The following is a 16,391-nucleotide window of genomic DNA, read 5'->3' on the forward strand; positions in this document are numbered from 1 at the left end:
ACTTGGGCTCAGGTCATGATCTCACGATTCCTGAGTTTGAGCCCCTCATCGGCTCTATGCTGACAGCTCGGGGCCTGGAGCCTGCTTCGGATTCTATGTCTCCCTCTCTCTGCCTCTCACCTGCTCATTCTCTCTCTCTCAAAAATAAATACATATTTTAAAAATTAAAAAAAAGGACTAGAGACAACAAGTGTTGGTGAAGAAAGGAACTCTCAAGTACTGTTGGTAGGAATGCAAATGGAGGTAGCCACTGTGGGAAACAATATGAAGATTCCTCAAAAAACTGAAACTAGAACTAACCTACAATTCAGTAATTACAACTGGGTATTTACCCCCAAATTACAAAAACACTAATGCAAAAGGATATATACACCCTTGTATTTATTACAGTATTATTTACAATAGCCAAATTATGGACATAGTCCAAGTGTCCATCAATAGATGAGTGGATATAGAAAATGTACGTGTATATGTATATGTATATGTATATACACACACACACAATGAAATATTATTCAGCTGTAAAAAAGAATGAAATCTTGCTATTTGCAACAACATGGATGATCTAGAGTGTATAATACTAACCAAATTAAGTCAGTCAGAGAAAGGTAAATACCATATGATTTCACTCATACGTGGACTTTAAGAAACAAAATGAGCAAAGGAAAAAAGAGAGATAAACCAAATAACAGACTCTTAGCTATAGAGAACAAACAGATGCACACCAGAGGAGAGGTGAGTGGGGGGATGGGTGAAACAAGTGAAGGGAATTAAGAGTATACTTCTCTTGATGAGAACTGAGTAACATATAGAAGTGAATCACTATATTGTATACCTGAAACTATTATAACAATGTATGATAACTATACTAAGTTAAAATAAAATCAAAAGGAGAAAGGTTTCAAATTAAAAATCTAAGTTTCTACTTAAAAAAAACCTAGATAAAGTGAAATAAATTCAAAGCTAACAGAAGGAAGAAAATACTACAGATAATAGCATCAAAGAATAAAATCGTAAACAAAAACATAAAGATATGAAGAAAATTAATAGAGAAAAAATGAAAAAAAAAGTGGTTCTTCAAGGAGGGCAATAAAACTGATAAACTTCTAGAAAGATGGACAGAAGTAAAAAGAGAAAAGGCACAATAATGAAAGAAAGTTCACATTAAGAGCATAATAAGAGAATATTACAAACAACTCTCACATAAATTCAATAATTTAGATGAAATGGAAATGGACCAATTTTTCAAAAACTAAAACTCCCAAAAATGAAACAGATAACCTGAATAGTCCAAAACTATTTTTTAAATTGAATGCATAGTTTAAATACTTCCCCAAAAAAGAAATCTCTAAGTCAAGATGTTTTCAATGGTGAATTCTACCAAATACTTAAAAAGGAAATAACATAGATTATACATAGTCTCTTCCATAAGATAGAAGAAGATGCACTACCTAGCTCATTTTATGAGGCCAATCTTAAATTGATAACAAAATCAGACAAAGACAACAAAAAAGGAAAACCATAAGTCTGTCCCTCAGGAACATAGATGCAAAAATTCTCAACAAAATATTAGCAAATTAAATCCAACAAAATACAAAAAAAATAATACACCATGACAAAATGCAATTTATTCTGGGAACACAAGACTGCTTCAACACTTGAAAATCAATCTAATCTTCTATATTAATAGTCTAAAGAAGAAAATCAACATGATCATATCAATTGATACAGAAAGAGAATTTCACAGAATTCAGCATCTATTCATACTAAAATTTTTCAGCAAACTAGGAACAGAAGCAAACTTCCTAACCTCATAAATGGCACCTACAAAAAAATCTATAGCAAATATCATACTTAGTAGTGTATAACTGAATGCCTTCCCACCAAGACTAGGAATAAGGCAAGGATGTCTACTCTTAGCACTCCTATTCAATGTCATACTGGAAGTCCTAGCTAGTGCAATAAGGCATGAAAGTGAAACAAAAGGTATAAGATTTGAAATGAAGAAATAAAATTGTGCCTATTTATAAACAAGATGATTTCTACATAGAGAACTCCAAGGAATCCATATACCAAAAAAGTTCTAGAATACAAGTCAGTATTCAAAACTCAACTGAATTTCTACATGTTAACAATGAACAATTGAAAACTAAAAATTTTAAATAGTTGCAATTACAGTATCTCCTCAGAATGAAATACTTAGGTATATACAGGTTCTTCATGCTGAAAACTACAAAATGCTAGTGAATGAAAAAGAAGATCTAATAAATAAAGAGACATAACATGTTCATGGATTAGAAGACTCAACATAGTAAAGCTTTCCATTTTTCCCAATGAATCTATAGATGTAATGCAACTCTATAAAAATCTAGCAGGATGTTTTATAGATATAGACAAGTTGATTCTAAATTAATATGCAAAGGTAAAAAGAAGAAGAAAGAGAAATTACATTATACAATTTTAAGACTTACTCTGAAGATAGATTAATCAAGACAATGTAGTATTGGTAAAGGAATAGACACAGAAGTTAATAGAACAGAATACAGAGTCCAGAAATAGATCTATGCAAATATGGCCAATTGATTGTGACAAACATGTAAAGGCAATTCAATATATAAAGGATAGCATTAGAAGAACTGAACTTTCATGTGCAAAAAAATTTAACTTCAACCTAAAGTTCATACATTATACAAAAATTAATTCAAAATGGATCATAGATTTAAAGTAAAATGTAAAACTAAAAAGCTGTTAGAAGAAAACATGGAAGAAAATATTCATGACCTAGTTCTTAGACATGACACCAGTCATGATTCCACAGAGAAAAAAATATAAAATGGACTTCATCAAAATTTAGAATTTTTGGGGGCGCCTGGGTGGCTCAGTTGGTTAAGCGTCCGACTTGGCTCAGGTCACGATCTCACAGTCCATGAGTTCGAGCCCTGCGATGGGCTCTGGGCTGATGGCTCAGAGCCTGGAGCCTGCTTCCAATTCTGTGTCTCCCTCTCTCTCTGCCCCTCCCCCATTCATGCTCTGTCTCTCTCTGTCTCAAAAATAAATAAACGTTAAAAAAAATTTTTTTTTTAATTTAGAATTTTTGCTCTGTGAAAGACCCTGTCAAGAGAATGAAAAGACAAGCTACACATAGCAAACCATAGATATGACAAGGGACTTTTATCTAAAATATATAAACAACTCTCAAAACTCAACAGTAAGAAAACAATCCCATTAGAAAATGGGCAAAAGACATGAACTGACATTTCACCAAAGATGTATATAGCAAATATGCACATGAAAATATGTTCAACATCATTAGCCATAAGGGAAACATAAATTAAAACCACAGTGAGGTAAAATTTAAAAATTATACCAAGGATTTTATTTTCCAGCAAGGATGGGAAGAAACTAGACATCTCATACATTGTTGGTAAAAACATAAAATGGTTCAGTCACTCTGAGAAATAGTTTGGTAATTTTCGGATAAGACTAAACATGTACTCACCATGACTCAGCAATTACACTCTGGAATATTTATCCCAAACAGTGAAAATGTATATTCACACAAAAGACTGTACATGAATATTTACAGGAGTTTTTTTCATAATTGTCAAAAACTGGAAACTACCCAAATGTCTTTCAATGGGTGAACGGCTAAACAAACTCTAGTATCCATACCACGGAATACTACTCAGCAATAAAAAGGAATAAACTAATGATGCAGACAACAACTTAAAGGATCTTAAGAGCATTAAGCTAAATGAAAGAAGGCAATCTCATAAAATTTTATATACTATTTGATTCCATGTGCTTAACATCCTCAAAATGACAAAATTACAGAGATGGAAAACAGATTAATGGTTTCCAGGGAACAGGGACAAAGCGGGAGAAGATGTGACTATAAAGCGTCAGTACAAGAGTTTCTTTTAGTGAGGGAACATCGTATATCATGATGGTGGTGGTGGTGGTTTCACAATTTATACGTGAGATCAAATCTCATAGAACACACAAATAAGTATGTGTAAAAACTGGCCAAAACTGAGTAAAGTCTGTAGTCAAGCAGTAATATACCGACAATTCCCTGGTTTTGATAGTTATTACTGTTATATACGATGTCACCATTAGGGGAAGCAAGGTAAAGCACTCAAGGGACTATATGTACTATTTTTTCCTACTTCCAATGAATCAACAATCATTGCAAAATAAAGTTAAGAAGAAAACTAGCAGTAGGGCGCCTGGGTGGCTCAGGCGTTTAAGCATCCCACTTTGGCTCAGGTCAGGCTCAGGTCATGTTCTCAGTTCACAAGTTCCAGTCCCATGTTGGGCTCTGTGGTGACAGCTCAGAGCTTGGAGCCTGCTTCAGATTCTGTGTCTCCCTCTCTCTCTGCCTTTCCCCCTCTCGCATTGTGTGTGTGTGTGTGTGTGTGTGTGTGTGTCTGTGTGTGTGTGTGTCTCAAAAATAAATAATCATTTAAAATTTTTTTAAAAAGAAGAAAACTAACAGCAAAATGATTGGAAACAGCCCAATGTCCGTCCATAGGGAACTGGTTGAGTAAATTATAGTACATCCACACAATGTATAAAACCACAAAGAAAATAAGGACTGTATCTGTGAACTGATTGTGGATAAGAGAAAAAAGTAAGATCCAGAGCAGTGGATAAAATGTGCTACCTACAGCACAAGAAAGGCAGGAAAATAATAATAATATATCATAAACACAGGTTTTCTTATTTTCACAATAAGAAAGACAGGAAGGTCAAACCAGAAGCCATTAAAAATGGTTATCTACAGGGGATAAGTGGGAATGAGGTTAAGAAAATCAGAGTAGGAGCAAGAATTCTTTGCATGAAACATTATAAAGTTTTAAGTTTTACTCTCTTCAATTAAATAAAAGAAAGGAAGCCCTAAAATTTAACACAAACAAGTTTAAATTATCCCAATTTGATAATATAATCATATAGAAAATAATTATTTCAAGTAGCTTTTGAGCACAATAGTCTGACTATATTCCTTAGTGATCTATATTTTGACAACAAAAGAAACTACAAAGAAATTTTGAACCTCATGTGGTAGCTGGGGAACAGGATATTAGGAGAAGGCCAAAATATGATGACAATAGTATAAAGTAAATCAAATCAATTAAAAGACAAATTTTATTTTTTATTTTTATTTTTTAAATATAATTTATTGTCAAGTTAGCTAACATACAGTGTATACAGTGTGCTCTTGGCCCACTGCTCATCCCAACAAATGCCCTCCTCAATGCCCATCACCCATTTGCCCCACTCCCCTATTCCCCCCATCAACCTTCAGTTTGTTCTCTGTATTTAAGAGTCTCTTCTGGTTTGTCTTCCTCTCTGTTTGAAACTATTTTTCCCCCATTCCTTCCCCCATGGTCCTCTGTTAAGTTTCTCAAATTCCACATATGAGTGAAAACATGATATCAAAAGACAAACAAATTTTAAATGAGCAGATGAGCCAAGCACTTTGTAAACATTATCTCATTCAGTTATCAAAATGACTATGTTAACTACTGTCATCTCATTTTCCAGGAGAAAACTGAGGCAGATGGAATTTAAATAATTCCCCAAGGCTATACTGTTAAGAGCAGAATCAGAATCTGGAATTGCAGCATATGGCAGTCAAGAGCCCATGCTTTTAACCTTTAGCTCCCATGAGGGAGCAGAGGGAGCTGAGAAAGATGACCACAGCAATGACTGAAGGGGAAGAAAGAAGAAGGAAAAGATGTCCTCCAAAGAGCAGACCAATGTTATCTGGATCCTAGCTCTGGTTATCCTTTCCCTAAAAGGTCTGAATCCAACCTTCATCCTCAGACCTCTTACTTTTCCCCCCACTGTTCTGCTGTTCTATTCCCAACTGTACTGCGTTGATAGAGTCCCCCCCAAATTCATGTGCACCCAGAACATCAGAATGTGACCTTGTTTGGAAAATAGTCACTGGCAGATGAACTCAAGTAAAGGTGAGTGCATATTGGATTTGGATTTGGATAGGCCCTAATCTTATGACTCCTGTCCTTATTAAGAAGAAAAGACAGAGAAACATACACACACACACACACACACACACACACACACACACACACATATCCTCCTGCACCCCACAAATGCCCTGTGAAAATGGAGGCAGAGATTGCAACGGTAGGTCTATAAACCAAGGGACACCATGGGCCACCAGGAATCACCAAAAGCTAGGAGGGATGCATGGAACAGGTTGTCCCTCAGAGCCTCCAGTAGAAACCAACCCTGCTGATACCTTGATTTTGGACTTCCAGCCTTTACAACTGTGAAAGAATATATTTCTGTTGTTTGAAGCTACTCAGTTGTGGTACTTTGTTATGGCAGCCCTAGAAAACCAATACACCAAATTCAGGGGCTCCTTCCCACTGACCTCCAAACAGTACTGGATCTGAGAAGGCATCTCAACAATAAGTGTCTCCATTAGCCTTAGGAGGGATTGAAGGGTCTCCATGAGCAAATCCTGAGGGAGAAAAGAGACATCTCAAAGACTTGCTGAGATATCAGTCCCACCCCTCTTTCTAAACTTAGCTCAGTGCTCCAGCTCTCCCAGGAAGCCTTCCTTGGGAAGTTCTGCTCCGCAAGTTTCCCCCTAACATTTCAAGTGCCACTTGTCCATTACTAACTTGAAGAAATTTTTCTGTTGTTTTCAGCAGAGCACAAATATCTGCTTGATACACGGTTTGTCCTAGTGGATGGGGAGATCCCAGCTTGCCCCAAACATGGGGAAATCCTGTCAAAACCTTCCCTCTCTAACCAGAGCTACACTGAATAAGGCCTCATGGGGGTACAAGCATAGGAAACCGACCTCAGCTTTCTCTGTATGTACCATTCCTTCCTTCATAACATAAATAAATATGAACTGACAAAGAAGGACCACCAGACATCTGATGAAAAGGCCCAACTAAACAAACAGACCAAATGGTCCTAAAGAAAACCAAACTAATTCAGTAAGTAATAGAAACCTTTATTTTTAAAAATTCTTATTAATATCCTCAAAAAAAAGAAGCAGGAGATTGTGGTATCAGTAAAACAAGAACAATCAGTCAAAATAAAGGAGTAATCAGAGAACATGAAAGAATTCCTAGGAACAAACATATAAATGCAAATTGGAAAACTGAATCCCTCTTCCTTCCTTCAAGGAAACACTACAGACCCTGTGGGAAATGGACTCAGCTCTCTTGCTGACTCTCTGAACTTATTTACCCATGGGCCTTTAGTAAAATCACGTTTGAAACCTTCCAGTCTGGTTTCAATTGTACAACAGTAAAAGGTAAAGAATTGAGTGTCTGCATCTGGGCCAGAATATTAAAGTGGTGACAGTGGCAATCAATGAGTGCTCTCAAGAAGGAAGTACTTCTCATGAGTAGTGTTCAGACTATATGACCTAGTAATCTCTGATGATTATCATGTTTTTATCAAAGAGGTCCTTACATATAACTGCTGAACTTATACTTCTCATCCTCTCAAAAGTAAAAAATAAAAACAAAGAGACAAACATCAAAGAGTTAATTACTTCAGTGGCCTGGGCTTCCTGGGAACTGGATGCCTCCTTCTGCAAATCCTCTGTGGATGGCAGGCATAGCACACTCTGAAAGCACGTTTGGAGTAGCTCTGTTCTTTCTTCCACCTCTGTGAGGGGATGGAGCTTCCTAAGATCCAGGAGGAAGGAGCAAAAATGTAACCAGAGAGTAATGGCCAGGAATAACAGCTGAGGAAAATAAGAGAGAGGTGGTGGAGACAGAGGGAGAGGTGGGAGAAAGAAGATACCAAAAGAAAAGGTAACCAAAAGAAGAAAAGGAGGAAACAGTAAGAAAAGTTTTTAAATGCCAGGAATATGGAAAGAAAGGGAAAAAGGGAAAGAGGAACTATTACAGAAAAGGATACTAATATTTGGGGATGATATATTACTGTTTGGTTCCCCGGATATTTTGAGGGAATGGGGGAGGCAGTCAGTGATGGAGATGGAGGTGTTTAGTCAGGGACATCCCTGTGAGCAGAAGAAAGACTGGACCAGAAACAACAGCAAGTGCCTATGGAAGATGGGAGAGGTGGTCTCTGCCACATGCTCCAAAAAATCCCATCCAAAAAATCTTGGTAAAAAGAGGTGGCATACATTGTCCAACAGATGTCTACAACTGCCTGGGGCCCCCATACTAAAAGCAGAGCAGAAAATAAGGTGGGGATAGATTAGGGAATAAAGAACTGAAATCCAGTCAGAGGAAGGAGGACAGAATGGCTGGAACATTGTTACCTGAAGTTAGTGATGAAGTTCATTGCCCTCTGCCTAATGGAACTGGAGATGGAATTCAATGGCTCCTCCCTGATTAACTCCTGTAACACACCCACCCCAATCCCCCACCCCAGAGAACAAGAGGATGTGAATATATCTTTCTTGCCTTCCTCCCCCTCCTCCCACCCAAGCTGTATTCACAGGAAACTGGGACCTAGAATTTTCAGAGACTTCCAAAGACTCTGAAGGATAGCACATCTCTCCTACTCCCAACCATACCTTCCCCACGGCACTTACCCCTACCTTGAGAATGGGAAAGGGAGCAATAAGGTAGGAAAAAACAACCAGAAAATCTGGACTTTTATCCCCCAGGCCTAGTCTAGGAGCACTGCCAATGGTTTCCATGAATGAGGACCCATCCTCCCTCCTCTGTGCATTTCTACCTCCATCCTCCTGAGTTGTACTTACCATCATAAAGGTTACGATTTCTATTTTCTGAGGGAACTTGAATTGAAAGGCCATGGGCTGGCTGCTCAAGATGTTTATTAGCTTGGTCAGGGCATCCAGGTACTCCAGCTTCAGGTTCTTATCCTGAACCAACCAGTATACTCAGAGATTTCCAAGGTAGGAATGATCCTAGGGCAAGGGAAAACTACCTACACAAAATCTGGGAGATGAGGTGCTAAGGCTTCCTTAGGCTAAAACCCTGCATCTTCCTTCTGAGGGCAGCTTAGGAAAGCAAAGCTCCCAAAGCTTCCATGTCTCTTAAGTTATTGTCTTTTTACCAAATAAGTTCTTCCGAAGGATGTCTAGTTGGATGGTAAATGAATAGGGAATGAGAAAGGTTTCTTTTCCTACCCTAGGGATATATGCTCTGAACAAATGGCAAAGGCAGAAAAAGTATTCGGGGCTCCCTCTTACCTCCCCTGAAACAACTGTGATTGCCCCACCCCCGAGTTCCATTCAAGGCCAGGCATCATTTTCTTGGAGGGGAAGGGCCAAAAAAGGCAGGGATGGGACACTGGAGAAGTGGAGAAGGCAGGAAGTACCTTTTCTACAATACAGTTGCGGTAGTGTTGCAGGACAATGGCCAGGATGTCATCTAAATGCATGAAGATGGCTCCCTTGCTCTCTGAAATAATCTTGCTATAGCTTAAGTAGATGATGTTACAGACCAGCCCCCATTCCCTTTGCTGATGTTCCTGTAGGGGGAAGGGGGAAACTTGCCTTCTCTTCATCTTATCCTCCTTGGCTGATGGGGAAATGGAGGTTCAGAGAGGAATGGATTGCCTGCATGACACGGAAGGGAAGATGGGGCTGTGGAATGGTGAACAGCTGGGAGGAAGGTGGTGCAGCTGGTGATACCAGGGCCTGATTCACGGCATAAAGGAGCACGGGAAAGGGACAAGAGGATGAAACTTCCCCACAGTTGGCCGGAGGGAAATAGAAACATTCATAGGTGGGTCAGCACACCTCAGAGAAGTGGGGAGTCTGGGGTGACAGGGATGCCTTGGAAGGCTTTGTGTGGGAGGTTGGCAGAGCTCCCAGGAATGCCATCACCTTCATCAGTTTGAGGATGGATGATGAGTTCTTGTCAGTGAGTATAGCACTATATGCTTGCAGTTGGTCCAGGGTTACCTTCAGATGTTTCATGGACACGATACTGAGCGCCACAGCAATGCCCTGTAATAGGAATAGCCTCAACCTCATGCCACAGCTCAAAGTGAGCCAGAACTTTATGTTCTCCCAGAACTATAGATTTAGAGAGAGGAAGAGAGAGGAATGGGAAAGAAAATAAATGGAAGGAAAATTTGGTTCCTCTGATTCAAATTACTTAAAATCAAGGGGGAGAACCAAAGTCCATACAAGAAATAATTTAAGAAGCAAATTACAAGAATCAGACTCTTAACTATAGAGAACAAACTGATGGTTACCAGAGTGGAGGTGGGTGGGAGGATGGGGGAAATAAGGGATGGGGATTAGAGAGTACAGTTATCATGATGGGGGAAAAAAAGAACTCTAAAAGATGACTGATTGATTGATTGATTGATAGATAGATAGATGATAGAGTGGCACAGAGTTTATAAAAATTCAGGAGTCCTCATTTTTGTATTTTTCATACTAATTGACAACATCCAGAAAAGCCCTTCCTGAATATCATGGAGCAGAGGAACACCCCCCACACATACCCTGCCATAATATTTATGAACTGTGGGCCCTCATATGTACATGAATTCATTTGTGGATTCAGTAGAGTTTTGGTGCCTAAGGCATGGGGGTGGGGAAGCAAATTAACTCAGATTATGAAAAATTAGAGTCACAGATTTACAAAATCTTGGGATTATCAAATCCAACATTGCAGAACAGAGAATACTTACATGCACTAGTAATTCAGAGAAGGGTGGTAAGGAGGGGGCAAAGGGGAAGAACAAATCCAAGGCACATTATTGACAGGATTGGATGGATAATCAGAGAAGAAACAGAAGAGAGAGACAACTAACAGACAGTGCCAATATTTCTAACCCTGAATAACAGGAAACAGCAGTAACTGACCAATAATGGGAAGGTGGAAAAGGGGGGCCTGTCTAGAGTTGGGGAGAGAGGAATGAGGAACGTCCTGCATGTGTTTTCTAGGACATAGTAGAAGGACAACTGAAAATGCTATCAGTGGTTAGTGGATCTGGGAACGGATGACTGAGTGGGAGACAAGAGCAAGGGAAACTTGGGGATTCTATAATTCCTGCCAGGAACAGCATTTAATTTAAATCCCTCTGCCTCATAACAGGCCCTTTGACTTAAGTGTCAGCCAAGTGTCTTCCAGAGCTTATTCAACAAGGATATCTGGGCACAGAGCTAAAGGAACATCTAACACAGACAAGCAGGTGCCAGCTATTTGCCAACTGGCTTGTTTATGCAGGACAGGCCACCGTTAAGATTCTGCAGTAGAGGAGGCAGAGTGACAGGGACCTGGGGACAGTTACAGTTGCTCCAGGACACAGATCTTCAAGAAAGGCTGAAGTATTAGTGGGACTTACAGACTTTTGACCTCCAAGTAGATGAAGGGAAAATTTTGCCTAGTTGTAAAGCAGGGACTAGTTGAACATCAGAAAGGGGGTTTATTCTGTCCCTCTTTTTAGGCCATCCCTTATCCATGGCTTCCAGTCATCCTGGTCATTCATCATCATCATCATCATCATCATCATCATCATCATCATTATCCATCATCATCTTCTTCATCACTGACATCATCAGAGTATTTACTGCTTAGTTTTTACCAAACTTAACACATGCTATCTCACTGATCCTAACCCTAAAGATTTGAGATAAATATTACCAATCCTATTTTACAGAAAGGGACAATATAATTGTTCCCTAACATAGCCATCCAGCCCAGATCTGAGCTCCAGATCTACATGGCTACTGAACATCTCCACCTGGCTATACCAAGGGCACCCTTTTCTCTCCTGATCAAAAACTGAATGCATCATCTTCCTCCCCATTTTGCCCTGCATTCCTGGTTTCAGTGAAGGATACTATTATCCTCCCAGCTGACCATGCCAGAAACCCAGGAAACATCCTGAACATCCTCTTCCCTCTTATCTTTATCCTTTGTATCCAGTCTGTCCCCAGGTGGCAGCAGAAGGGTCATTTTCACTTCCCGTCAAAGAATTCTGCATTCCAGTCCCACCACACGACTAACAGTTCTGTAGACATGCCCCCAAAAGTTCTTGCTCCTGAGTCTTGTCTTGGAATATTATGTCAAGTGAGAATACCCACTTCACTCCTTCTCCTAATCTAGACCCAACTAGCCCAAGTCCCCACCACCCCACACAGCCACTGTATGTCTCTGTGACCACTCATGTAAGGCTATTCTGTGTAGTCAGCTGTTTTCTTCCTATATGTGTCTGTCTCTTCAACGATACTGTTGCATCTTGGGTTTGGTAAATACCTGATGATATAGTCATGATGATGGTGGATGCTCTGAGAATCTGGCAGGGAAGAGGCATTGTAGAGGGGAGGCCTGAGAACATGGGTACCAACTCTACCAGTAACCAACACCTAGAGAGTGCTTGTGTGCCAGGCATTGTTCTAGGAGCTTTTATATATTTAATCCTTAAAACCATCCTTTGACACACATACTCTGTGGTATTCCCACCAAAATACATAATCTAAACCTAATCTTGAAGAAATATGAGACAAACCAAAAATGCCATATATTCTACAAAATAAATGGTCTATACATTTAAAATGTCACGACTGCCTTTCGCATCTTTCCCAGACCCACACCCTGTGGAGAGATTCTCTTCCCCCTTTGCCCCCTGTCTGGGCTACATCTGGCAGGAGGCTTCTTGGAAGTTGACACATCATCCCTAGGTACAAAGGAATCAGATTTCAGGAAGATCAACTCAAATATTTGTTTGGCATTTAAAGGAATTTCAAGAAAGTTGTTACAGCAAATACTTGGCACACAGGAAGAGACAAGCTACACACACTCAGAGACTCAGAAAAAACTTTCTTTCACACCAGTGCCAGCCCAGCAGAGTCCTCTCCAAAGGTTGAGCACCCCCAGCCCTGGTGCTAGCCTACTTTTATGCCTGACCAGCTTTCAGGGCTGAATGAGTGCCCAATTTGCCCTTTAAAACCATCTCAGCCAGGGAGGGAGGAAGATGGCGACTAGGAGGACACTGGGCTCACCGCATCCTGCTGATCACTCAGATTCCACCCACACCTGCCTAAATAACCCAAAAAACCACCAGAAGACTAGCAGAACAGATTCTCCAGAGCCAAGCATAGATGAGAGGCCCACAGAATTGGGTAGGAAGGGTGGAGAGGTGATGCGCGCTACACAGACTGTAGGGAGGGAGCTGGGGCAGAGGGGCAGCCCGCCGGCCATGCAGAGCCCCTGAGTCTGGCTTGCAAAAGTGGAGGGGCCAGACGGAGTGTGTTCTGACAGCAAGTGGGACTTAACATCTGGAAGGTTATAAGTTAACAGCTCTGCTCGGAGAGCGGGAGGGCTGGAGGACAACGGGAGGGAGAGCTGTTGAGCCCCAGATGACAGAGTTCAGCTTGGTGGGGAACAAAGGCACTCGCCAGCGCCATCTCCCTCGCCCATCCCCCAGCCAAAATCCCAAAGGGAACCAGTTCCTGCCAGGGAACTTGCTTGCACCGCGCAAACACCCAACGCTGTGCTTCTGCGGATACATCCCTCCTGTGGGTCTGACTCCCTCCCAGTGCCACAGGGCCCCTCCTGAAGTGGATAACTGAAGGAAAAGTGAGCTGAGCCTGCCTCTCCTACCCCTGTGCACCTTGCTGATCTACCCCAGCTAATACGCGAGATCCCCAGCACCACAAGCCTGGCAGTGTGCAAGTAGCCCAGATGGCCACGCCACCCCACAGTGAAAGGCATTGAAATCCAAGAGGCACAGAGAACTCCCTTCAGATGTAACTTGAATCAATCTTCTGCACGACATATCATAGTGAAACTGGCAAGATACAAGGATAAAGAGAAAATTCTGAAAGCAGCTAGGGATAAACGTGCTCTAACATATAAAGGGAGACCAATAAGACTCGTGATGGACCTCTCTACTGAAACTTGGCAGGCCAGAAAGGAATGTCAGGAAATCTTCAATGTGATGAACAGAAAAAATACACAGCCGAGAATCCTTTATCCAGCAAGTCTGTCATTTAGAATAGGAGAGATAAAGGTCTTCCCAAACAAACAAAAACTGAAGGAATTCGTCACCACTAAACCAGCCCTACAAGAGATCCTAAGGGGGATCCTTTGAGACAAAGTACCAGAGACATCGCTACAAGCATGAAACCTACAGACATCACAATGACTCTAAACCCATATCTTTCTATAATAACATTGAATGTAGGGACGCCTGGGTGGCTCAGTCAGTTGAGCATCCGACAGCTCAGGTCATGATCTCGCGGACTGTGAGTTCAAGCCCCACATCGGGCTCTGTGCTGACAGCTCAGAGCCTGAAGCCTGCTTCAGATTCTGTGTCTCCCTCTCTCTCTGTCCCTCCCCTGCTCACATTCTGTCTCTCTCTCTCTCTCTCTCTCTCTCTCTCTCAAAAGTAAAGATTAAAAAAAAATTTTTTAAAAATAACACTGAATGTAAATGGAATAAATGTGCCAATCAAAAGACATAGGGTATCATAATGGATAAAAAAAACAAGACCCATCTATTTGCTGTCTATGAGAGACTCACATTAGACCTGAGGACACCTTCAGATTGAAAGTGAGGGGATGGAGAACTATTTATCATGCTACTGGAAGTCAAAAGAAAGCTGGAGTAGCCATACTTATATCAGACAAACTAGACTTTAAATTAAAGGCTGTAACAAGAGATGAAGAAGGGCATTATATAATAGTTACAGGGTCTATCCATCAGGAAGAGCTAACAATTATAAATGTCTATGCGCTGAATTTGGGGGCTCCCATATGTCCCCCATATATATATTGGGGGAGCCCCCAAATATATAAAACAATTACTCACAAACATAAGCAACCTTATTGATAAGAATGTAGTAATTGCAGGGGACTTTAATACCCCACTTACAACAATGTGTATATCATCTAGACACATGGTCAATAAAGAAACAAGGGCCCTGAATGATACATTGGATCAGATGGACTTGACATATATATTTAGAACTCTGCATCCCAAAGCAACAGAATATACTTTCTTCTCGAGTGCACATGGAACATTCTCCAAGATAGATCACATACTGGGTCACAAAACAGCCCTTCATAAGTATAGAAGAATTGAGATCATAGCATGCATACTTTCAGACCACAATGCTATGAAGCTTGAAATCAACCACAGGAAAAAGTCTGGAAAACCTCCAAAAGCATGGAGGTTAAAGAACACCCTACTAAAGAATGAATGGGTCAACCAGGCAATTAGAGAAGAAATTAAAAAATATATGGAAACAAATGAAAATGAAAATACAACAATCCAAACACTTTGGGATGCAGCGAAGGCAGTCCTGAGAGGAAAATACATTGCAATCCAGGCCTATCTCAAGAAACAAGAAAAATCCCAAATACAAAATCTAACAGCACACCTAAAGGAAATAGAAGCAGAACAGCAAAGACACCCTAAACCCAGCAGAAGAAGAGAAATAATAAAGATCAGAGCAGAAATAAACAATATAGAATCTAAAAAAAACTGTAGAGCAGATCAAAGAAACCAAGAGTTGGTTTTTTGAAAAAATAAACAAAATTGATAAACCTCTAGCCAGGCTTTTCAAAAAGAAAAGGGAGATGACCCAAGTAGATAAAATCATGAATGAAAATGGAATTATTACAACCAATCCCTCAGAAATACAAGCAGTTATCAGGGAATACTATGAAAAATTATATGCCAACAAACTGGACAACCTGGAAGAAATGGACAAATTCCTAAACACCCACACACTTCCAAAACTCAAACTGGAGGATATAGAAAGCTTGAACACACCCATAACCAGCGAAGAAATTGAATTAGTTATCAAAAATCTCCCAACAAATAAGAGTCCAGGACCAGATGGCTTCCCAGGGGAGTTCTACCAGACGTTTAAAGTAGAGATAATACCTATCCTTCTCAAGCTATTCCAAAAAATAGAAAGGGAAGGAACACTTCCAGACTCATTCTATGAAGCCAGTATTACTTTGATCCCTAAACCACACAAAGACCCAGTAAAAAAAGAGAACTACAGGCCAATACCCCTGATGAATATGGATGCAAAAATTCTCAATAAGATACTAGCAAATCGAATTCGACAGCATATAAAAAGAATTATTCACCATGACCAAGTGGGATTCATTCCTGGGATGCAGGGCTGGTTCAACATTCGCAAATCAATCAACGTGATACATCACATGAATAAAAGAAAAGATAAGAACCATATGGTCCTGTCAATCGATGCAGACAAAGCATTTGACAAAATTCAGCATCCTTTCTTAATAAAAACACTTGAGAAAGTTGGGATAGAAGGAACATACTTAAACATCATAAAAGCCATTTATGAAAAGCCTACAGCTAACATCATCCTCAATGGGGAAAAACTGAGAGCTTTTTCCCTGAGATCAGGAACACGACAGGGATGTCCACTCTCACCGCTGTTGTTTAACATAG

At 40.2% G+C, this 16,391-nt stretch overlaps 1 protein-coding gene across 3 annotated transcripts in view; it reads right to left on the reverse strand.

The window, feature by feature from the left end:
- Positions 1–16,391, reverse strand: part of LOC122473158 (maestro heat-like repeat-containing protein family member 1) — an 82,165-nt gene that overhangs the window by 41,515 nt on the left and 24,259 nt on the right. For all 3 annotated transcript variants that reach the window (XM_043563347.1, XM_043563346.1, XM_043563345.1), the window contains 6 exons: positions 9,824–9,946; positions 9,313–9,465; positions 8,732–8,854; positions 8,285–8,364; positions 7,547–7,682; positions 6,404–6,493 (listed from right to left, as the gene is read on the reverse strand). In XM_043563347.1, the coding sequence (XP_043419282.1) occupies positions 6,404–6,493; positions 7,547–7,682; positions 8,285–8,364; positions 8,732–8,854; positions 9,313–9,465; positions 9,824–9,946 (705 nt within the window). The remainder of the gene's footprint in view (positions 1–6,403; positions 6,494–7,546; positions 7,683–8,284; positions 8,365–8,731; positions 8,855–9,312; positions 9,466–9,823; positions 9,947–16,391) is intronic.

The sequence above is a fragment of the Prionailurus bengalensis genome, chromosome B4 (assembly GCF_016509475.1).
Source record: "Prionailurus bengalensis isolate Pbe53 chromosome B4, Fcat_Pben_1.1_paternal_pri, whole genome shotgun sequence".
In the NCBI taxonomy this organism is placed as follows: domain Eukaryota; kingdom Metazoa; phylum Chordata; class Mammalia; order Carnivora; family Felidae; genus Prionailurus; species Prionailurus bengalensis.